This window comes from Zingiber officinale, chromosome 1A, assembly GCF_018446385.1.
Source record: "Zingiber officinale cultivar Zhangliang chromosome 1A, Zo_v1.1, whole genome shotgun sequence".
NCBI classification, from domain to species: Eukaryota; Viridiplantae; Streptophyta; class Magnoliopsida; order Zingiberales; family Zingiberaceae; genus Zingiber; species Zingiber officinale.
Window position 1 is genome coordinate 150,274,017 of NC_055987.1, and position 23,585 is coordinate 150,297,601.

Sequence of the window (23,585 nt, forward strand, 5' to 3'; positions counted from 1 at the left end):
TAAGGTATTATGTCAGGGACACTTTTCTGACACATCTTTTCAGGATATGCTTTGAGGAGCGTGCACACCTCGAGAAGCGCGCACGCGCTCCCCGAGAGTCCTATATAAAGACTCCCAAGTTTCGACGGAGGTATGCATAATCACTACTGTAGCTACAGTTACTCTGCCATTTTACTTTCTCGTTTCTTCTACATCGCCGGTGTTTGACTTGAACGTCGGAGGGTTATCGCCGAGAAACCCCTCCTCGGCTCGGCACTGACGTTGTTGTGGTTGCAGACTTCATTGACGAAATGACGAGGAGTCCAACGGTCAACGGGAGCGTCACGTCCCCAGCATCCATTGCCTCGACTCTCGGACAGGATCAGTCATAATATGTAAGGGTACTACAAATCGGATTGTTCTCCGTGGAAATCGATTGGAATCGTAGCAGGACTTGTGGTTTCAAGCGAGCTTGACTGAAGGCTTGCTGCAGAGCTGTGTAGCAGGGAGATCGGATGCGTGAATGTCCTGAGCGAGACGACAACAAACGTTGATATCGTGCCCGACGGTAGGGAAACTTGTCGCATCGACGTGGCGAAAGGGCAGCGGTCGCTCCTAGCCAAATGACGCTCGAGATGGGTGTACAGTCCCTTCTATATTTGTGTGTGTGTGTGATACGTTGGGCACCCCATGCGAGTCCAATTTGCACGACTGAGGAGGCGTCCCCTCAATCGTGCAACCTGGGGTGCCTAGGTAGAGGTTAAAGAGGTTCCCTCCTATCCTATCCGATTTGACTTAGGGATGATAATTTCCTCTCTGATGGAGTTTTTGATATCCAATTTAAATGAAGGATAACAATTAACATGGAAGGACTATTAATATCTTATATCTGATTCGAATACCTAATTAAATTATATATATTTATATATATAACTCATTAACTATTTTTATTTAGGTTAGGAGTAGATTATATAGATTTTTAATCTAATTAAATTTTTAATTGTATTTTCTTTGTTTTTAATATGATGTTAAGTGATTGAGTCTAAGAAGTCAAGTTAATTGGTTAAATGTTAAGTAAAGGTAGAGGTTAAAGTGGTTCAGTAGACTCCTTTGACCTGATCCTACTTAAGGATGACGATTTCTTTTGAGCCCGATGGAGGTTTCGATATCTAACCCGAATGAAGGAGGGCATATAGGGACTACCAATATCCGTAGGTTATATACATGTTTATGCTTTTGTTGAATAATGATGGTTGGATGGAAAGAAAAAAAAATTATTAGTATAGAATATATTCGATTCTTTAATGGTATGAGGATGGAATGGATATGCGATACTCGATGGGTATGAGGTTAGAGGATATGAAATCCGATCCGAACCCAATCTATTTGACTCCTTGGGCTCGATCCATTTGACCCCTTCAACCTGATCCATCCAACCCTTCCTGTAATTACCCCGTGGTAATTTTGATGTGATCAATCAAATCAAGTTAGGTCTTGTTGTCTTTTGATATCTTGTGTCTAAGTGTGCAGGAACTTAAGAGCATAAGAAGTCGAGTGAAAGATGCAACTAGTGAGAAAGACGGCACGAGAGAGAGCCGACAGGCTCAGTATGTCTGAAGGACGAGGCGCTGTGGAAGAGTACGTTGGCGGATGAGAAAGAAGCGCGTAGCAGTTCCGAGGGACAAAAAGCCGAAGCGAAAGGTTGTTCGAGAATGTCATAAAATGGGTTTGGGTCAGTCCTATTTCGGATGGCCGGAATCACCCAAGCGAACGAAGCTAGATCAGGGAGAAAATGGGTAGTCAACAAAATGTTGACTGTCTGGGGCGCCTAGACCAAGTCCAAGCGCCAGGATGATCCGGGCGACCGGATCCCCTGGGCGCCCCTGGGGTGCCTCACCCGAGGGAAGTCGTATCAACACTGTTCAAGCGCCCGGAACCCTTCCAAGCGCCCGGACCGAAAAATTTATCAAAACGCAGCTTGTCGTAACCCGTTGTGACGTGGATAAAGTTCTATCCACGTCCAGGCATCTGGAACCCTTCCAGGTGTCCCGATTAGGGCTATAAATATAACTTTGATCCCAGTGGCTATATATAACACTTGTAAACAATTCTTTTCTTGTTTAGCTTTGTAACTGAGTGCCTCAATTGCTATAAGAGGCTTCTTCGCCTGAAGGAGATTGAATAGTGAGCTTTCAACGTCTTGAATTAGCAATCCCCTGATTGCAAACCAAGTAATCCTCGGTGTCTCTTTCTCTTTTTAATTAGTTTGTTAATTCATTTTATGCAAGTATTAATTTTAATCAAATTATAAAGATCGAGAAAGGTGCTCATTTTTTGTGCAGGGTAATTCACCCCCCTCTTGTCGGCCTCCAAGGGGCGTACACTTCCTACTTGATCACCCGACCCCTCTAACCCGGTCCATCCAATTATTCGAGTTCTATCCATCTGACTCCTCTGACTTGGCATCAAGCTCCTTCAGCTCAGTTATCCTCGATTGGGACCTACATCCTATGTGGCTCACTAAACCATTTCTCCCGTAGGATGTGGACAACATAGTCATTTTTCCCAAGGGCATCGACAACATAGCCCTTTCTTCCAGAAAATGTGGGTAACATAAGGACTCATATCGAAATGTGTGGGCATGTAAGTGTTCATCTCGGAATGCATGGATAACATAAGGACACTCTTTAAAAGGTCGCTTGTTTTTGCGGGCGTAAATACGCACACACAGATATTAAAACTCTTCTTTTCACGTTTCACTAGCCCCTGTACTAATGTGCTCCTATGCTAACTTGAGTGATGGAATGATCATACTGAGTTCAACTTCGACGCTCATTCTAACATCTTATTTAGTATTTTTAGAAATTTCATGATACCCTTTATCATCTACAAGCTTCTCCATGACCGTTATAGAAACAAGAACAATAGTATACTGATGATCGATCCCTCCAATCACATAGTCTTTGTAAAGCAATCCCACATCGAATCCCGTACTCGACCTGCGAAGACAACTCCCAGTATTTTCGCACTACTGCGTTGTGCCCATGGGAAAATAATAATATTTTTGTGTTTACGCAGAGGAAGAGAGGTAGAAAATAAAGATTTTTTTTCATTTTTTATCATATCGTTTATTGGGCAAAAATTAAAAGAATATATATATATATATATATATATATATATATATATATATATATATATATATATATATATATATATATATATATCCGTTACATTAACAACCCTCTTAAGATGCATACAGGTACACAGACGTCAGGCGCATGATGGGATAAATCCCAAGTCGTTAATTCCTGAGAATCGACCTCTGACTATTACGCTAGAGATATCATACGTCCACCGTAATGATGGGATAAATCTCAAGTCGTTAATTCCTAAGAATCGACCTCTGACTATTACGCTAGAGATATCATACGTTCACCGTCTGTACTGCGTCCTGAAGGCAAGAATGCCCTTTATCAAAAGATAAGCTGATTTGATGATGATTCTAAGCCCTAGCTAGAACGTTGGGACCACATTTTAAGATGTCCCAACATTTTAAGAGATCACAAACCCTTCTAAGTTTCTAACTTAAATGTAATTCTCAACATGAGTTTTGTTATTCAATCCTCTTTGATATAAATCTTACATTTACAGAGAGACGTAAAGTTAACAAAATGATACGAGAAATATGATTACTAACCGTGACTGCCCCCAATATAGCACACGAAACATGTTCATTGACTAGCCAACACCCAACAATCATGCACATTAAGAGACACGGTTTGATACACAAACAAATAATAGAAAACTTTTGAAAGTTTACCGGTCCATGGAGGAGGAAACGTACATGGGAACGAGATATACAAACAAGGCTTTATAGAGCTTAGAGAGGGTGTGCAGGGGAAAACCCGTATCTACATTAACCACTCAACTCGTGACAACCAATGCCACTAAAACATATAAAAAGTGCAAGAAACAAAAAGCCATTATTAATCTTATTCAACAGGACGGTAGTTTATGATTTTCCAGTAGACGTGTCATGTTTCTTGTGTAAACTCAGAAGAAACGCCTCTTGAAACTTCTGGTAGTTGCCTGGTACGAGTTCATGAGGAGTCCGACCCCAATCCCTACCCCGACACACATTCCCAGGCCTATTCCAAGGCCAACTCTAACTCCTGCATTAAACCATGATAGTTGTCCATCCTCATCTGAATACCAACCGCCATGATAGCTGTGTTTGACGGCCATAGTTGGATTGTATTCATTGGGTTCTTTCTCTGCCACCTGAAGGTTTTAGATCGATCAAGAACTGAAAATCTAGAATAGCCAAGTAATATATTTTATGATCCAAAAGGGAGTCCGGAAGGAGCTAAATAGGAAAACTTGTTGTGCATATTCTTTTATGTCTTCTCTTAAAGATATTGCATCGACCAAGCCAAGTGAAACCATAGTTCTTTATTATTAACACTCAGTAGCATTGCAAATAATACAAAGTGGAGTGAAATAAGATCACGAAGCTTAAATAATAGATCTGCTCAACAATGAAGTAACTATGATATAGCAAAATATAAAAGATTTAGAACACAGTTCACCTCAATTATAGCTTACCATCAGAGCAATTAGGACTAATTAAAAAGAAAAACTAAGCACGACTATCGCAGCAAATGGACTCAAGATATAAATACAGAACAACAAAATTATAGCCAAAAAACTCTTTTGAAAACTAGACAAATGTTTTTTGTTTTTCCGTTTTTGTTTTAACTAGGAGCAAAAGTGGAACCATCACCGACTAGGTTTGTCCTCTATATGACCATCAAGTTATAACAAGCAAAAACAGCCACCAAAATTAGAACATCTTTCTAATTCTAATGACAAATAACAAAGGATCCAGTATGAACAAATTCTATATAATACGAACCAAAATAAAATAGCAACAACGATCAAGACGGAAATCAAGCAGTAGAATCAATCAATGCAGATAGCATAAATATATTAACCCAGAAACTAGGAAACAGTTGGTAGTATTCTTCAACGTTATTGCACATTCTTCTATCTAACAATATCTCCAAGCAGTCAACTGGAGATGAGCATCAATCCACTGAAGTAGTGAGTAGTCGGTCAACCCGTCTGTTCAGAGAACAAAATATTTCTATCAAGCTCTAGTCGACTATGCTAAGGTCCAACTGGATGTACTGGATTACAGTTGACTTGACAGGTTATTAGTCTAATCGGCTGACAGATTTTACAGGTTGACTAATCTGAAGATTGTTAGCTACCCAATGGCTACAAGACCTATCAGTCGATTGGAGATGTTTGAAAACTAGTCATTAGATTTAAAGCCAATTCTAAATGAATCTTCAAGGTTGTTTGGCTTGTATAGTAGTGCACAAATTTTGTATTAATTGTTGTGTAATACGGTGGTTGAGCTAAAACAATGTTCAAATGCTTGGAAAATGAAGGGAACTACACAATGGCTAAAAGAGTCCGATAAGTCAATTGGAGATGTTCAAAAACTGGCCTTTGAAGCCACTTCTATATATACCTTCGAGGTTGTTTGGCTTGTATAGTAGTAGTACACGAATTCCCTATTACCTGTTGTGTGATACGGTGCTCAAGCTAAACAATGTTCAAGGGCTTGGAAATTAAAGAGAATGTCATTCTCTCTGAGTTCTTGCTAACTCTTCCCATCTTTAAGTATTTGCATATATTGTTCTCTTAATAGGCTGTGAAGTAGGAGTCAAGTTCCAAACCGCATACAATATTTTGTTAGCATTGCTTTTGTTCATATTGTTTACTTTATATTTCTGTTGCGTAATTATTTGACACAACTAATCGAATCCACAAATAAGTATCATGTGTACTAATGGGTTTACTTTGGCTTTGCACTGGCAAGAGAAAAAAATGAATTTTTTAATCACAGGTCACCAACTATTCATACCTCATCTCTATCCTGCCTGATCATCATCAACTACAGCAATCAATGTACTTAATTCTAAAGCATTCTGTTGAATAAACAAAATGTCCAATTGTTAGCTCCAACAGAGACAATCAACCAAACGATGCAGAGATCCATCAAATGTTAGACTGTGTAGTATAATTTAATGCAAACATTTGGAAAGTTGCACCACTTCTTGTCTTTTTTACTTCCGACAACAAACTTGAAATAAAATGTAGGCATATATACTCAATCCTAAAGCATGCTGTTGAAGTAACAAAAAACTTCAACTAAGACTATCGACCTAAAGATGCAGTGAGAAATCAAATGTTGGCCATGTATGTGTCATCTCATAGTTAACTTAAATTCTAGGGTGTCTTTTAATATCAAAATTGTTTAACAATGGTTCAGTGAAAACACAGATTCAATGGCATGAAGCTATAGTATGTCCCAATTATTAATCAAAGTAAACGTATTTGTAAATATTATGATCAGATGATAACAATGGTTTTGTAGCAGACGAGGTGATGAATAAATCTAACCTTCACCAATAAATTCAGTATCTTTTACTTGAATATAGAACTATAAATGCTGTAAGTCCTTTTAAATTGGCGCAACAAATCAGATAAATCCAATTAAATATCCAGATATAGTAAACTCAGATTTGTGATTACCGTTGATGCTGGCGAACTTTTATGAGATTCTAAGCCATAGTCCTTCGCTGGCTCCCCATCTGTTGCTTCTTCATCCTCTGGAATTGCGCCCAATGTTGCCAACCTAACAGACCCCCATCTGGGACTGAGCTGAATAGTCTGCGTGAGAATCAAAGGAACAGCAGCAAAACACCCGGCAACATAGACCTCGATGGAGGGAGATAATTGTAGCCCAGACTTCGAAGGCTGCATGAAAACAGAAGACCCGATTGATGCTGCTAAGTAGCAATCCATGCTCCATCCTGCCTTGGGATCTCTATCTGATGTTTGTAACCGATGATGGTCGAACCCAATCGCTCCGTTGCTCCACGGTGCGTCCATCCTGTCCAGCGAGCCACATAGCATGAGATTGCCCTGATCATCACTTACCTCGAAATCGATAGCTCCAATAAGACGAACGACATCGGTACTGATGTACGTCACATCGGCCGCATCACGATCGGCGCGGTTGCGCCGGAGGTGGATGGTCGTGGGCTCGGATTCGGGGATGCGCGCGTTGTTGATCTCGAGGGCAGCACCCCGATCGCGGCGGAGGTGCGAGAGGGCGAGGAAGGGCGGGGCGGCACCGGAGGCGCAAGGGGAGACACGGACGTAAAACAGACGTATCTCGAGCCAGGAAGAAGAAAGCGGACCAGGGTCATCATCGCCGCAGGGCAAACGGATTAAGGGAAGGGAATTCCGGCGGGTAGAAGGGACGGAGATGGCCGAGGAGGTGGGCCGTTCCCCTGCCACCGGCGTCGGAAGTTGAACCGTCATCACGGTGCACGACTGGGACCTAGAATTCAACAATTGTGGTTTCTTTAGACATCGGATTCGGTCTAGGGTTAGGGTTCCTGGGATCGAAGCGGTGCCGGAAGACGGAGGAAACAAAGAGAGAAAGAGACGCGAATGAATTGCAAAGGATAAGAAATGAATCCTGAATAGGATATATCATTCGTGTATTTTGCTACAATTTAAATATTAATTTTTAATAATGTAGGGTACTGAATTACAGTACGCGTCCTCGCATTAAAAAAAATCTAAACTAATTCGAATTTAATTACAAAGTATGATTTGATAAAATTAGGTAACCGAACTTGACTTAAATATCTATAAATATCAAACTATGAAATATTCACGGTCAACGTAGTTTAGATCATATATTAAGTTTCTTGGATTACTTACCATATTTGCAACAAAATCTCCCGTGTGTGCTAGATGTAAAAGTGTAATGAAAGTTAATTAGAAATCAATTGGGCCAAAAAAAAAAGGACGATTACCCTGTACCAAAATCCCGTCAATCAGTTTCAAGATTATGAGGTGAAAGATAAATCATAACAAATGAGAAGATACATCCTGATGCAAAGATTTATATCGTATCAATCTTGAAATTCAACTAAATCTTTCATTTATTTATTATCTCAGCTAAGTTTATAGGGACAAGTTAATTAGGAATCAAGTGACAAAAGATGATTTGCTCATCCTGAATGTCCCTGTCAATCCGTCCTAGGTTAATATGGATGAAGTAAATCACGGATGACTATTAACCATTAGTGTATGTGGCTAAGGTATGAGAGAAACATGTTTGAACGTGCTGAATTTCGACCCAAAATCTCATATGATAATATCTCATATCTTAACCATCGTATTATCCTGAAAGGATAAGTTAATTAGGAATCAACTTGTTGACTACATCAAACAATAATCATAATGTGTGGTTTCAATTTATTCATGATTTAGGATAAAATAAAATTAAAAGGAAATGCTCTCGTGGTTAAAATATGTACACCTAATGATAGGGATTATAAGTCTCCAGGGATATAAGTGGTAGATGTATCATAATGGAACAAGGGATTAATTTTTAATGGACGTATATTTTCAGAGAAAAAATCTCTCTCGCCCCATATCTAACTTGATGGTTAATTATAAACTGACCTCGTAATTTAACCTTTAACTAACTTGGGAAGGTGAGCTCCACTGGGTAGAAGAATTTACACTCCCATCAATTCTGAAATTTGACCCTTCACTTCTTGAATAAATTTATCATCTATTTATTATCTCAACTAAGCCCCATGGATAAATTAATTAGAATTAAGATCGTTGACTACGTCAATCAATAATTATCATGATCTTCAGATATATGGATATGTGGTTTCAATTTAACGTAGAAAGGATAAAATAAAATCTTGTGGTTAAAATATATACACCTTGTAATCGATTACGATAGGGATCATAAGACACACCATTAATGTGATCAGCATTTAATACAACTTTACCGAAGGCCTGATATAGAGTTTGCATCCTGAAATGAACTGATATCTTCCCTATCAATATTAGTTAAAAGTCCACCAAACCGGAAAAACTTTATCTGCTTATGATCATTTAGCTTGAATCGTTAATATCGACGAAATCTTATAGAGTTGAATTAGAAATTCAAATTTCAGGTTAAAATTAGCTTCACAACAAAAAAGGTGGAGCAAATATACAGAATCCATAGAAAAGCAAATTTTAAAGGTTAAATAAAAATTCTGAACGAGACTAGATAATTCACCTGCATGATATGGTTGGGATATACCTCTAGGGTCTCCCACATCACACTACAAAACATCACTTGTATTCATATGATAATACTGTCACTTCGGTAATCCTCAGTGACCAAGTTCTTGTAAGCATCAAATGCATAAAACAGAGGTATCTTAGCAACAATGATCTTGTTCGCAAAAGCATCAAATGCATAAAAAACAGAGGTATCTTAACAACAATAACAATTTAAGTTTAATGAACCAACAAAATGTACAGCATCTCTACCACCTCAAAACACATCCTAACCAATGAACGCAATTCATATTTGTAGCAATGAGTAGTATCATCGAAGACTGTGGAGGAACTGTTGAACAAATATGAGAGTCAGGTTAACAAGTCAGAGCCAGAGTTGTCAATTCCAATCAGGTATGAAATCTCAAGTGCATAGCATTATCATCTGCTGGAACCGCCCCTCTTTTTAGGACGACCCCTTCCTCTGCCAGAACTCTTTGCGGTTGTCGCCATCTTGTTGGCACCCCTTCCTCGCCCTCGGCCACGGCCTGAAGTCCTCCCTCCCCGCTTCTGTTTTACTCCATAAGCTTCACCATTTAAATCTTCATCATCTTCACTGTCTTCACCATCATTGTCTTCGGACTCTGATGAGTCTGAGTCTGAGTCATCACCTTTCCGTTTCTTGGAACCAGCAGATGACTTATCCTTCTTTTTAGGCGTTCTCTTCACAGCAGCAACGTCCCCATTTTTATTTTCTTCTGTTCCTGAAGCAAAGTCATCCAACAGTATCAAAATCAAACTGCCAGCACTTCCATAACAGTCTAAGCAGGAACGAGCATTGTTTGCAAAACGTCCACGGCCTATAAACCTTTTGATCATTTCAAGAAAAGATTGATTTTCTGTTATCACATCTTGTAAGATGCAAGTGAAGTAATGAAAGACGAAACACTTTCAAGACAGACGTAAATATCATCATCAGTGAAAATTTGCTTATCTAGGAAATGATGATTTCATTAGGTATATATAGGTTAAACAAAAACCTTGACTGGAAACATTTGGTAAAACTAACCTATCTACCAATCAAACCATTAAAAATGAACAAGTAGGTTTATACATGGAGCTGGTTCCAACCATTTTAAACCAGTTGGATGTTTGGTAAAGTTTGATGAGATCGACATGCTCTTCATACTAAGGTCCAGCCCAAAGTAGAACAATTTTTTTTTAAAATGGCTATGAGAATAATGTTTTAACCATAAATATTGTGTCAGTTTAACAGGTAAGCAACCTAGTAAGCTCTTCAGCAGGGTCCAAGCCAGTATAATCCTTTTATTTACCCATCTGGACTCGATCTGATCCATTTTTCCCGACTATCAATACTCAATACTCTTTTCAAAATTGACAACATGACACATCATTTTGTTATCACGCCTATCTATTTCAAAAGAAAGAAGGTACAACATGTTTTTCTATGTGCAATGAACTATCTATTCGTGATCAACATACTCAATAAAGAAGCAGGTTCGATGTTGCTTTTATAGTATTTTGCTATAGAAGAAAAAGTTTGCCACGGCATAACCATGAATTAATATTGCATAACTAGAGACATTTAAACAAAAAATTAATTGGATCAGTAATGCTATTTATTAGGTAGCCTTCTTTTCTATCTTGCTAAGAAATATGTTAAGAATACAGAAAGAAAAATGAAGTCTCATAACTTTTTGCTTGATAGAAAACTGTCTGTTCACAACATCAAAGAGCATTGTTCCAGACATACCTTCAACAGAAGACTCACCATCATAGACTTCCAGCTACAAAATATGGAAAATTATTAGAGGAACCGACTCCCAATAAAAATCCAGAAATTTAATGCCTCTTTTTGCATGTCAAATAATGATGTCCATTCATGGAATCCATAGCTGGCATAAAAGTATAATGCAAGTGATGGCTCAAAAATATCAAGATCAACCTATTTATAGACACAACATAAGCAAAGACATCCTGAGAAAATCATTTGAATAGCACATACATGAGCACTGACAGAGATCAAACAGACAGTTGTCTTAAATCATATATGATTTTATACTGACAGAGATTTAGCATTCCATCATTATACTGGAAGTAACCCATTCTAATTAGACGAATGGAACTGCTGTAAATTTACAGAAAAAACTAAAAACTTAAATGCAACTATTCTTTTGTTCATACACGGAATATACTTGTTCTAAAATTCCAAAATGCCTCCTTTCCAACTAAAGAGCACACAAGTCAATTTTAAAAATTGGTTCAGTTTTTACTACCTTGTTCAGCATGGCATAGACAAATGACAAAAACAAAAAAAAAAGATTTAACTAGGATCAACAACTTAGAGCATGAAGTGGTCATAGTTTATTGCACTAAAATTATTGTTTAACAAATTTTTTTTACATGCATTATTTTTTTTTATACTTGATTTTCTTTTATTTTTAAAATTTGACTATTTCTAGCAAATTAGTCTTATGTCTCATTGTTTATCATACAAATACGAAATACAAAATTTTCCATGATGGAGATTCTTTTCTCCTTTGCAGGATCACCATTGGAGGCACATAGACCTGTGAGATTGGGGCTATGCATATGATATATCCTTGTTGCACTAGCACGTACACATCCTAGGCATAGACTTGTTTGTTGTTGACCCAATCGTTGTGTTGCAGAAAGAAAACTTATGGTCAATTCTTTTACTCTATTGTAACCTGAAGTTTTGAGCAATAACATTGTACCAGTGCAATTCTTCAGGCAGTCTATGAAACTATTTGTGACAAAGCAATAAAATAGGCCTTTACGATCAAGTGTGGTATTACAAACCTAGGAGAAAAACCTCCAATAAAAATCAATACCATGATTTTTTAAGGATCAACAATCAATAACTAGATTGGTTCAAAGGAACCAAAAGATACTAACAGCTAAATGATGGACCAAGGACATGGCCAACAAAGAGAATCCAATAGTTGGGCATGTTAACATAGATGAAACAACTTACCTTTCTACGTATGCAACTGTAATACAGAAACTGTACACTAAGAAAGGTACGAAAAACAAATCCAATATGGCAAGCAAACCAAATTATGCAAACATACTTAGGATTGAATATTGCATTAAAAAAATCAAATAATAATATGGTAAATGAGAGAGGAAAGTATAATAAAGTTTGTTTGTCTTCCAATGCATACCTGATCTAGTCTATCACCACCATTTGTTCTATCAACTACAATAAGTGAAAGGCCCATCCCGCAAGCCACACTAAAAGCAATCCCTAAAATTTTTATCAAGAAGCTACAATATAAATATAAAGGCAGCAATATGTTCAAAGTACCTCATGACACGCATGCCCTCAAGGATATCAACTTTTTTTGGATTTGCAGAAGACCTAAATTACATAATAATAATTTCTTGTTGGTAGACAAATTGAAGGAAAGCAACAAAAATTAGATATTGGCCAAGAAAGGAACATCGAGACAACTATAAAAGGTTGTGTTACTTCTGTCCAAGAGGGCCATAGCCAAGTTCCCCATATTGAGCATGACCCCAACTTATGCATGAATTTTCTGCTCCTACAAGATGGTGCATATTACCAGAATCCATGCAACGAATGTTCCAACCACTGACAAAAATAGAAAGACATCCGTAAGCAAAAATAGCAGCCAGTTAAAGAAAGAAATATCCAAGCAGAAATTATGAAGTTGTGCAGAGGCCTGAAATTACCGATTAACACTTGTCTATTTGATCTGAGAAGTTTCTATGTTTCATGTCAACATTCATAACACCAGAAAAGTAGCAATCTAAAACAGCGGCATATGGCACCGGAGCTGCCATTATTGGATATTACTTCACCAACTAAGGATGATTCTGAATTATAAGTTGAACTTCATGCCTTAATGAATAGGTCAACAGTCTTGAGTTAGGATGACTATAATTTCCCAAGGAAGAGGTTGTGGGTTGCGGCTTAGAAGAGTGAACTATCAGTAACTTGGGTTTAGCTATTTTTGGATAATGAGTGGACCTACCAAAGAGAATAAATTATCTCATCAGCGTGAGTGGTTATAACCACTGCTTGATGCAGTTGTTATCTCATAGTCAATAGTTCTATATCTCAATGTTGTCTATCCAATAGCAATCCCAAAGGCGAAGAGGTGGAAAGCCCAGCAAGGCATTTTTGGTGATTATTAAGGATGAAGCATATTTTCGGCAAACTCTAGTTATCAAAGCAGCTGCAAAACACAATACCCAGTAAAAGTAGACAATGGTAAGGAACTGTTTTGATCTAAGACTGCAAATCAATTAAGACATTGTTATTTTTGAGGCATGGAATGGTCTTCCCAATAATGTAACATAAAAATTCAAAAAGCCAATAATGCAAACAAAATATTTTATTTTTAACAAAAAAAATCTCATCAATTTTTTATAATTCAATCAGGAATATCAAGTAATCTTTTTTCCTAAAATCGTTTATAAAAGGCCACCTCAATATGCTTCTTGTGCAATATTTAAACCAAAAATAACTCATGGTAACAGAGTTAAAAGACACTAATCAGGTGAAACAAAAAATTACTGAACAAAACCTTAAGTCCATCACAGGCTTGGGATACATCCAATCATCACCAGTAATTTTTAGTTTTCCCCACATGTACAGTTGTCCTCCTCCTGAAGAGGAAAAAAACATCTTAGGTTGCCTTACGTCATGCAAATGAAATGACTATTTGCACAAATAGTAAGTGATAAAACAAAACGAAAAAAAGCAAGAATGTTAACAAGCACACAAGCATTCTCAAAGAAGTGATGCAAGCTAAGGTTAACTATTCAATATTCATGAACAAGCTTACAGCAAATTAACATTTGCACAGACCATTGACTATCGAGCCCATTCAATATCAACAGAAATGTTTGACTGCCTAACTGAAATGAAACCATCATGAGATTCATCAAAATCCTTTAAACAATAATAAAGTAAAAAAAAAACTGTGTTCATGTATGCAAAAAGTCACAATTGCATGACAGCAGTGATTTAAAACCAAACAGGATAAAATGGTTTAACCAATTGACCTAGAAACTAGAAGCCAAGCCAGTCAAATTGAATTAGTAGAGAAACCTCAGTTGGATATGATTTTGGATAAGCTCAACCAGAAAACTGCAAACCTAAAAGAAACCTAGTTCATCCGTTAGTCAGGTTTCTGAACACTCAGAAAAAACATTAATAAAAAAGTAGCTTCTGCACAATGTCTAAAAGCAGAAGACTGTATAATCAGTTCGGCAATCATCTATCCAAATGTTCGAATTGAGATCCAAAACATGGGATACAGAATCTGAAATTAGGAGATAAAGTGAGAGAAAACAGGAAGAGGAAGATAATTACCAGCAGTGCAGGCAGAATTTACAGAACCTGCTGATACTATAGCATTAGGAGGTAAAACATTTTGCTTCTGGAAGACCTCCACAAGACGTGGAGCCCACTCATCCTTCTGCTCCCGATGGCCCAGCCTAACATCAGCATGCACAGAGAATAAACACGTGTTTATAAGACCTGGAAGAAATCATAGATCCGGACATAAACTGAAAAGAAAGAAGTAACAAAAGAATGACATTTTGCAATACCTTCCATATCCACCAAACCCCCATCTGTAGTTGAGAAAAGAAAACATTGAAAATATATAATATAATTAGTAACGCACTTTAAGTAGATAAAAATTGAAAAATGTGAAGTGCTATCCAGTACAAATTAAGTGCTGAATTAGAAAACTTAAATGCACAATAGTTGCAATGAATCAAACTAAGATAAGCCAGATAACAGTTACTTGAATGACACATACGTGTAAACAAAGCCGTTTGAATCAACAGCAACTGGAAAGGGATGTCCAGTCCACAACATAAGCACAAAAAAAAATTATTAACAGTTAGCTTAACCTCAACATTATAGCAAATAAATATGGCGCAAAACCTGTGTGATTTGTTCCACATGCAACTTTGAGAATAGTTTTCCCAGATAATGTAGCTATTGCACGTGGGCGTGGCTGGGGCTCGTAAACTAGCTTTACTGAGCTGTCTTTAGAGTTGTACTGCAAGTTATTAAAACAGCCATCAATCGTAAGAAAGCACAGAAGCAACTTCAAACACCTTCCAAACAGACCTCATTATTAGTTCCATGCCCAAGTTGTCCATACTGAGGAAGACCAGCAGTCCTACATATGAGCATTGAGAAAGATAGCCAATTTGATAGAGAACTTCTATAAACAAGCAAATCAGAAGGGACAATAAAATTTGTAGCTTCAGAACTCTTTTTTCATTGAAACATACAGAATTGAAGACCCTTCCACTGATGAAAGCCATACAGTAAAATCAGCACCGCAAACAACATTTGTAGCTTCAGAAACCATACATGCAACTGGAGATGGCTCAATTTCTACAGAAGTTAAAAAACAAGAAGTATGAAAATGCATGTACCTTGCTAACAAGAATCTCAATCTTGGTGAATTCTATTTAAAAAAAATTGATGAAACAGAAGAAAGCATGCATATCCTATGCAATTTTCACTGAATTTTTTTCCTAATTAAATGGTTCGCATGGTTAGATTACCTCAAGAAATGAAAGAAAACTGCATGTCAATCAGATTATTTAGTGGTAGGGGAATAATCAAATTATATATAGGCATTGAATAAAAATTTCAAAATAGTAAACAATCACAAAAAAATAATAAAGAAATGTCAAAATGAATAAAATATCATGCATCACTACTAACCAGTTTTCGCTGAACCAGTTCCCAACTGCCCATGTTTATTCAGCCCAAAAGAGAAAGATTTCCCTTTATCGGTAACAACAACAGTATGATTTCTTCCGGCACCTGCTTTGATAATCTTATACCTGCATCATTGTGACTTAAAGATAAGCCTACCTATGAGTTAATTTATCTCAACAAGAAATAGCAAAGAGGAAAATCAAGGCAACTGTCATTGTTAAAGACTGTGTTTAATTCTATGAACAATGTGGAAGGACCATGAAAAAAATTTTAATTGTTGATTTCTAGAGGACTAGATTTTGAATGACCCTTTCAGTGGTTGTTTAATCATAGATGCACAGGTCATGGTCATCTAAGGAAGCCACTTTGTTATGTGAAATCAACTGAACAAAGAGAAAAAAAATGGGATAATATTGAACTTGCTGCCCGGTGCACGAAGCTCCCGCCATGCGGGGTCTCGGGGAAAGATCCATTATACGCAGTCTTACCCTGCTTTTTGTAAGAAACTGTTTCCAGGATTCGAACCCGTGACCTTTTGGTCACATGGCAACAACTTTACCATTGCGCCAAGGCTCCCCTTCAATATTGAACTTGCTGATTTTCAAAAAAACATCGGATTTTTAGATGATCCATTTGATGAAATTCAGTACGTAGTTGCTTCAATCCACATTCTTGATGTTGATATTTAACATATACGCAAAACAAGCGAAAGATCCATATACAATTCATTTGGATCTACTAGGACGTATTATGTATATCAGACATTGACAATCACAAAAAAAAAATCAGGAAAAAAACTGTATCAAACTTAGTAATACAACGAAAATGATTTTTTTTTAAAAAAAACTCATCATTGCAGTTGCAAATGGTTCAATGAATATGCAGTTACAATTATTATATAACCAGCACAAATATGAAATAACTCGATTATGAAGGCATTTTAATCATTTATTTGAAACAGACAGTACAAAAATATGAACGAACTGGGTATAAGATAAGTATGCGAAAAGATGAGACTTGAAAGCATAAAAGAGATTGAGGACAAACAGAAAAATTCAAACAAACAAACAAAAAAACTCACTTGGATAGTTTAGACGCAATTGTTGGAACACTACGTTGAAGAGTATCCCCATGTCCCAACTGACCTTTCTGTCACCAATGGCGCAGAATGAGAAGCAGAAAAGGACTAGCCGTTATTTACCGTTGTTTAACTCAAATGGTACCTCATTTCTTCCCCACGTGTAGCAACGTCCTTGAGCATCCAAAGCCACGCAATGACAAGAAGCTGCAATGACATTCGACATGGCGATAAATTTTTTTATAGAAATCATACAGGGACCTCATTCAAGGAACGACCTATAATCCGCTTAGCACTAGGTAAATATGTAAAGGGAATTTCAACAAAGCACCAGCTGAAATCTAGCATTGGGTTCACGTAGAACTTTCAAATGGCAACATGCATTTAAGATGTTAACACGAGAAGTCAGCATGAAGCAACAACTATTTCCACCGGTTAATTTGTCGGATTAAAGGAAACGGGAGAAAGGTACGAAAGGCCAAAATGGGAAAGGAACTCACTGCAGCCAGAAGCCACGAAGCGTATATCAACTCCGACGAGGGGCCGAAGCCTGGTGGGCGAAGCGAGGTTCACGGCATTTGGAGGACCCTTCCGGCCGAGCGAGTCCCAGTCGGTCCCCCCGCAGTAGAGGATCTCCCCGGCGACCGGCAGCGCCGCCTTCTCCTCCTCCAGCTTCGTCTCGGCTTCGGCTTCTGACATCTCGACGGAGCGGCTAGGGTCGATCTAAGGCGGGCGGCGGAGCTAGGGTTTGCTCACCGCCCAAATAAAGCAAAAAGAGAAAGGGCAGAGGGGAAATGAAAGCTCAGAGGGAGGAGCACGAGAAAGGAAGGGAGGGATTTAATTGTTTAGGTTTGGTTTGGTCTGGCGTGACAAGGAATCAAACACTCACAGCCTTTTTAAATTTCTACCATTTTTATTAGCTTTTATTTTGGGGAGGGATTTAATTGCAATCAGTTTCTTTAGCGTAATTGGTACTAATGATCGTGTTAGGGTTACTTTGTGTGGACAATTTCTCTTCACAAAGGTATCTGGATTATTGGCTTGTTTGCTTCTCGATGCACATTCTCTCTCCCACTCTCTCTACCAAACTCATTTTTAAAAAAAAAAAAAATTACTTAACACGACCTAATACTTAAAAAAAAATATTTTTTTAAATTTTTTAGGATGAAATGCCACCGTACTCCTCGCGTCAAAAATGTGATGATCCTTTTTCAAGAAAGGGCTAAAAATTTTATGTTTAAATCTTTATTTAGCACATATCAATATTTTACATTCAATATTTGTGACTCTCTGATCATGATTTGTTCTTGATCATATGCTTAGACTCCAGCTTTGGTTTAGATATAAAGAATTCAAGTACAGCTCTTCAAATTGGAGATGGAACTCGAATTGTTTTCCTAGCTTATGAGCAATCTCTGGAACGAGAATCTCTCTTTTTTTTCTTTTTTTTTGGTTCAACTGCTGGGTAGCGTCTTTGGTTGAAGAACAATATTACCTAATCGATATCACGAGCGAGTAAAAAATTAGTATCACACATAAAGCAAAGCAATAATGAGCTGCTAAGGCATGTAATCCTGAATAATAAGAATGAATTAAAACAATTCAGCTGAACAACTAAATTTATGTTTGTTATGATAATTATTGAGTTGGAGCTCTTCTCAAGTTTGAAGTGTATTCAGAGATCCATGTATAAATAAGCTTCTGACTAACGGATCTCGACCAGCTAGAGCTTTAACAGCTTATTTGCAAACTTTTCAAGAGTTTAAAGGTAGAGCTTTAAACCTTAACGCGACATTTTGATATATGTGAAAGCAATGTATTATGTGAAAACCCAATGTATAAATCTAATTGAACATTGAAACAAGTATAATATGCACTGACGTTAGTAGATATTGAGATATTTAATCTGCAAATAAAAACTTTGGGGATATTTACAACATGGTATTGAAAATTTAATTGAAGCTAGAACTGTTTACAAATGTTAGCCAGCTTTGTTTGCAAATAGATTTCATGATTGACTCTAGAGCTTTTGTTTATAGACATCAACAGGTAGAGCTCGTCGACTTACAAATTCAACTCGCTTAGGATAGTTTAGCATAGGGCAATGAAATCATTTTGTATTGAATTCCTTACTAATAGCTCAAGTTTTTGAATTCATGATAGTCCAACATGATATTGGATAGAGGTAGTGCCTTTTATGACGGTTCCTGTCTGAAATTGATGAAGGTGACTAACTGGGAACGCAGTTCTGATTTTGACCAAATGAAAACTCCAAGTTGTCCTACGGGTCATAAAGAGCATTAGCTATTGGGCTAGGGAAGAGGTCTCTAACGTTGGCCCGCTAACGCTGAAGTTGGTAATTGAGTAAGCAAATAGTGAAATCAACAATAGCTACAAGCGTGTCAAAAAAATGTAGCATTGTATACCTACGTTTGTAGATGGAGACCCTTTTCTATCGTACGCTGTGGTGTCTTTGCACAAATTTCAAAGCATTTCCCAAAAGGTTAGACCATAAAGAGACTCTGACATCTTTCCCAAAATGAGCCTGTAATCTCTGTGATTGACAGGATGAAACTTCGAATATGCATATTATATGCAGAATATTCTCTGTTCTCTGTTCTCTATGACACAAAATGCCAAAAAAAAATATGAGGCCGATGGGCTACGGGGCCCGCAATAGCCTACTTTGGCTAATCAACCGAACCACTAGAATAGTCTAATCGGCCATTACTCTCAAGGGGCACTCGGTTGACTTTTATGAATCTGGTCAATGACTCGGCCTTGAATTAACTTCTTCAGTTGAGTTGGAAAGCTTAACTAGACTGAGTGCTCAGCTAGTCTGATCGGACGTAAACAAACTGAGTACACAGCTGGTCCGATCGGTTAGACAACTTTGTCGAGCTGATTCACTGTGCTACTTCTGAATCATGGATAAGCTAGCTCAGTGGAATGCTGGCTTGGTTCAAAGCTCCATGAACGTCGTGTGAATGGGCATCCAACCGGACTCTCAATTCGGTCAGCTTGATGGCCCGGTCAGCTATCTCTTGGCCGAAGTTATCATCGACGTTGGCTTCAAAGGTTGACACTTCCTTGACTTTGATCGCCCTATCATCTGATTCTCTTGACTTTGATCCAACTCAAAGGCTCCAGCTCAATCGTCGCATCACAAGTCTCCCCATTAAGTCTAGTCAAAGGAGGTTACAAGTCTAACTGACTGGACTTTAGTGTTGTTTGTGATTCCCACCCTCCGATCAGGCATTCACTCGCCTCGAACGAGTATTATGTTTTAGTTGCTAATGTTCAAAATTCTATATTTCCCAACCGAACTACCATTCAGCTTAAGCTGATGAAAAGCTTGGTCATTGCTTCTTTTTGCATTCTTTGTTTCCTGACCGGATGCTTCTTGTACTATCACTCAGCCTAAGCTGATCTCACCCTAGTATCTTGGAAACCGAGCGAATCATTTACCATTAATGTGTGGCATGTTGATCATGATTTTTCATCATAAGCCTGTAGATTACCTCCCATCCCTCATAAATGCACCCTATTATTTGCTATGGTGTGTCGCACACTTGTGCCACATAATATCGATGTGACAGGCAAGTATTAGGATTTAATGTGACAACTACTTGTTCAAATTCAATGACCCAGATTAAGTCTCACTTTCTCAGGCCCTTGATCAAACGACTCTCTGACATTCCCACTAGGGTTTTTAAGGTTTGCTGCAAATGATATCATTTCATAATTTTTGTGTTTCTTCTTCATCTTCTTCTTCTTCTCCGCTCCCTTACTTTCTATTTGTCATCGTTAGCAATCTTTCGAGCTCATATTCCTCATGTAAGTCTATTTTTCTTCGTCCCTTTCTCAACTTTTCTCCCCTCCCATGGCTTCTGTTCCACCAGTTGCCATTCACGGGCTTTGATACACCTCCGTCGACTCTAGTTTCAATGGCAACGAGATAGACGAGATGCGTCGTTCCTATCATATTCCTCCCATCTATCACCTTGTAATCCCCTCGAGCTACGATTGCCCCAAGCTTCCTCGGACAAACTTCATTACTTTCTTTAAGTACCAGTTCATGGTTGGCCTCCGCTTCCCTTTACGACCCTTATTTTCTAAAATTTGCTCTTACTTCCATATCCCTTTACAGCAATTACCACTTAACTCCATTAGGTTACCGTGTGAAGTTATAGTCCTTTTCCAACTATACTGAGTCCCCTTACATCCCCACGCCTTTCATTAATTTTATTATCTGAAGAAATCTGAGCCAGACGTATTTCTTTTCCAAGCTCGAGTGGGCACAATTTTTTTGATAAAATGCCTAGTTCTAACAAAGGCTGGAAGTCCCACTATTTTTTCCTCCGACCGAACCAACCTTTTACTTTCCCAATCGAATGGTAAATGGAGCTACCCAACCCTCCCAAGTTAAGCAAGTATAGATGGGAGACGGTCTTCCTGGAAGTCTCCACTTAGTTAGCTGGTTTAAAATATCACATTCATAAGTTGGTAATTAAATAGGTGTTATACATGTTCAAATTGAGTCTCATCCGAACCCAACTACTCGACAATTTTGGTGAGATTTTCCTTCATTTAATTTTGTTTGATCTAATTGATTTTTCTATTTGTTTTGCAGCTAGGACCATGTGGAAGGCTTTACTGAGTGATTCCACTAAGTTAGTTGATGATGAGATAGAGGCTCGAGGAGCAGTTGAGCTGGAGAGTCATGGGTTGTTACTGCCAACTCCGAGGAACTATCCCCACCTCGGCCATCCCTGCTGCCTGAATTTGTCCCCTCTAAGTCAACAACTTCTACGGAGCTACTGATCCACCGACAATGCTGCAAGAGGTGTCGAGTAGCCACACCAGTCCGATTAGCTACCTCTTTGCCCCAAGCTCCTGCTACAGCCTCCGCATCCCAAGCTCTATCTAAACGGGCAGAGAGCTTCACTTCAGTGATCCCCCGAGGTTGCAACCGATCAGCCTACTTTAGCCTCCTCCAACCGAACGCCCTCCCTTTTTGCAATGTTGATCAAAAATGTTCTGGCACAGCCTGTCTCGACAATACACTCAACCACTGTCGATAAGTTCCTGACTAGGTCCAGCTCAAAACCCAATGAATTAGACATGCATAGACAGATAACGTCCATCCTTAAACTGCTTACTAATGAATGACGCTACCCTGACCTGAGCGAGTTGCGAGCCCCAGAGCATAAAATCAAACTCAAGGCTCATTAACCCAAACTTAGGCAAATGCCTGAACATGAACAACGACAAGCTCACTAGAGGAGCTGACCGATCACTTTAGATAGTACTCCATTGGGGTAAGTCTCTTGTCACTCAAGTACTTATATTCTTCAGTGTGATTCAACTAATCCTTCCTTTACTTTGACAATTTTGGATAGATGGTCTAACTGTGTGCTAGAAATTGGCCCAGTTGAGCCACGAGCATAAGCTTTTACATGATTCGGTCGGGAGAGTGGGCACAACACAAGCTTCAGTCAAACGGCTGTCTGAAGAAGTGACTCAATTAAGGAGAGAGTTAGACATTCAGTTGGAACAATTACTGGGGGTCCAAGCAAGCTCTCGCTGTGGAGAAAGATAAGAACCATAACCAAGTTGTCTAGCTCGAAAAACTTATGAAGCAAGCCCAAAACTATGAGTCACGCCTCCACTCGCCCAACATAAGAAAACTTAGTGTCAACGAGGACTTGGATATAAAAAACAAAGAGACCCGAGTTTTGGCCAAAAAGCTGGAGGAAACAATGGTTGCTCTCCTCACCAAACAAATTGGTCGAACGACCGAACAGGCTGAACAAGAGCTTCAAGTCGGGGAGCATCAATGGGAAAGACGCCGAGTTGGAGGCTTTGAAGGCCGAGCTAGAAGCTTCTAAGGTTGAATTTGTCAAGTATCAAGAAAGAGAGCCCGATCTGCTAGAGGCTTTTAGAGTCGAATACTTACGCTTCAGAAATTTCAATCAAATAATAGCCAATCGGACCACCAAAATGCTCAACTACGCATGTAGACGGGGTCGTCAAGCAATTACGGGAGGGGGATACCTAACCACCGAGGTCCCCTGCAATTTCATCAAGTGTCATAAGATCTTTGAAGATGTTCCACCGGATGCTTTCTCTGATTTTGCTTGACATTCTTTTTAGACTTTCATCTAGTAAATGTAAAAAAGTTAACCACTTATGCCGCTCAACGATGCACATTTTCTTTTATAACCCGAAAAGTCTTCATGACTCAAATATTCTCTGTCTTTCCTTATTTTGCCTTGCCTTTTCTTTTATTTAACTTAGTAGCATTGGCTTGCCCTTCCATAAATAGTATTTGAACACTCACCCACTTAGACAAGAATCACTTGGACTTTCTGAGAGACTTTAGATGAGTAGTTTCATAATCAAAATGTCTAGGACTTGATTGTGAGAGCAAACTTACTTACAACTCGGTCGAATGACACAAGAGTCTAGGACTTAGATGTGAAAGTAAGCTCACTTACAACTCGACCGAATGATACAAGAGTCTAGGACTTACACATGAAAGCAAGTCCACATATAACTTGGCCGATCGACACGAGAGTCTGGAACTTAGGCATGAAAGCA

General features: G+C 38.4%; 2 protein-coding genes across 2 annotated transcripts; both read right to left on the reverse strand.

Annotated features, from left to right (window-relative positions):
* Window positions 1-3,774: 3,774 nt before the first annotated feature.
* Window positions 3,775-7,532, reverse strand: LOC122037949 (uncharacterized protein At1g01500-like). Its single transcript, XM_042597447.1, has 2 exons — window positions 6,586-7,532; window positions 3,775-4,260 (listed from the first exon to the last, which is right to left on the reverse strand). The coding sequence occupies exons 1-2, from the start codon at window positions 7,378-7,380 to the stop codon at window positions 4,033-4,035; spliced, it is 1,023 nt and encodes a 340-aa protein (XP_042453381.1). The 5' UTR covers window positions 7,381-7,532; the 3' UTR covers window positions 3,775-4,032.
* Window positions 7,533-9,355: 1,823 nt separating this feature from the next.
* LOC122037950 (protein RCC2-like) lies at window positions 9,356-17,853 on the reverse strand. The gene is made up of 16 exons (XM_042597448.1): window positions 17,483-17,853; window positions 17,128-17,189; window positions 16,986-17,053; window positions 15,908-16,029; window positions 15,466-15,571; window positions 15,299-15,350; window positions 15,110-15,227; window positions 14,982-15,012; window positions 14,767-14,790; window positions 14,528-14,652; window positions 13,737-13,818; window positions 12,656-12,778; window positions 12,491-12,544; window positions 12,348-12,417; window positions 10,913-10,946; window positions 9,356-9,902 (listed from the first exon to the last, which is right to left on the reverse strand). Exons 1-16 carry the CDS (start codon window positions 17,679-17,681, stop codon window positions 9,580-9,582), a joined length of 1,593 nt encoding a protein of 530 aa, XP_042453382.1. The 5' UTR covers window positions 17,682-17,853; the 3' UTR covers window positions 9,356-9,579.
* Between the last annotated feature and the right edge of the window lie 5,732 nt (window positions 17,854-23,585).

Bases quoted from the DNA above. Each gene is read 5' to 3' on its own strand.
- LOC122037949 (XM_042597447.1), bottom strand. From the start codon at position 7,380: ATGACGGTTCAACTTCCGACGCCGGTGGCAGGGGAACGGCCCACCTCC. The intron at 4,261-6,585 runs GTAATCACAAAT...TAAAACCTTCAG, and splicing joins AAAGTTCGCCAGCATCAACG to GTGGCAGAGAAAGAACCCAA.
- LOC122037950 (XM_042597448.1), bottom strand. From the start codon at position 17,681: ATGTCAGAAGCCGAAGCCGAGACGAAGCTGGAGGAGGAGAAGGCGGCG. The intron at 12,545-12,655 runs GTAACACAACCT...TATGTAATTTAG, and splicing joins TATGGCCCTCTTGGACAGAA to GTCTTCTGCAAATCCAAAAA. The intron at 12,418-12,490 runs GTACTTTGAACA...GATTGCTTTTAG, and splicing joins GAGGGCATGCGTGTCATGAG to TGTGGCTTGCGGGATGGGCC.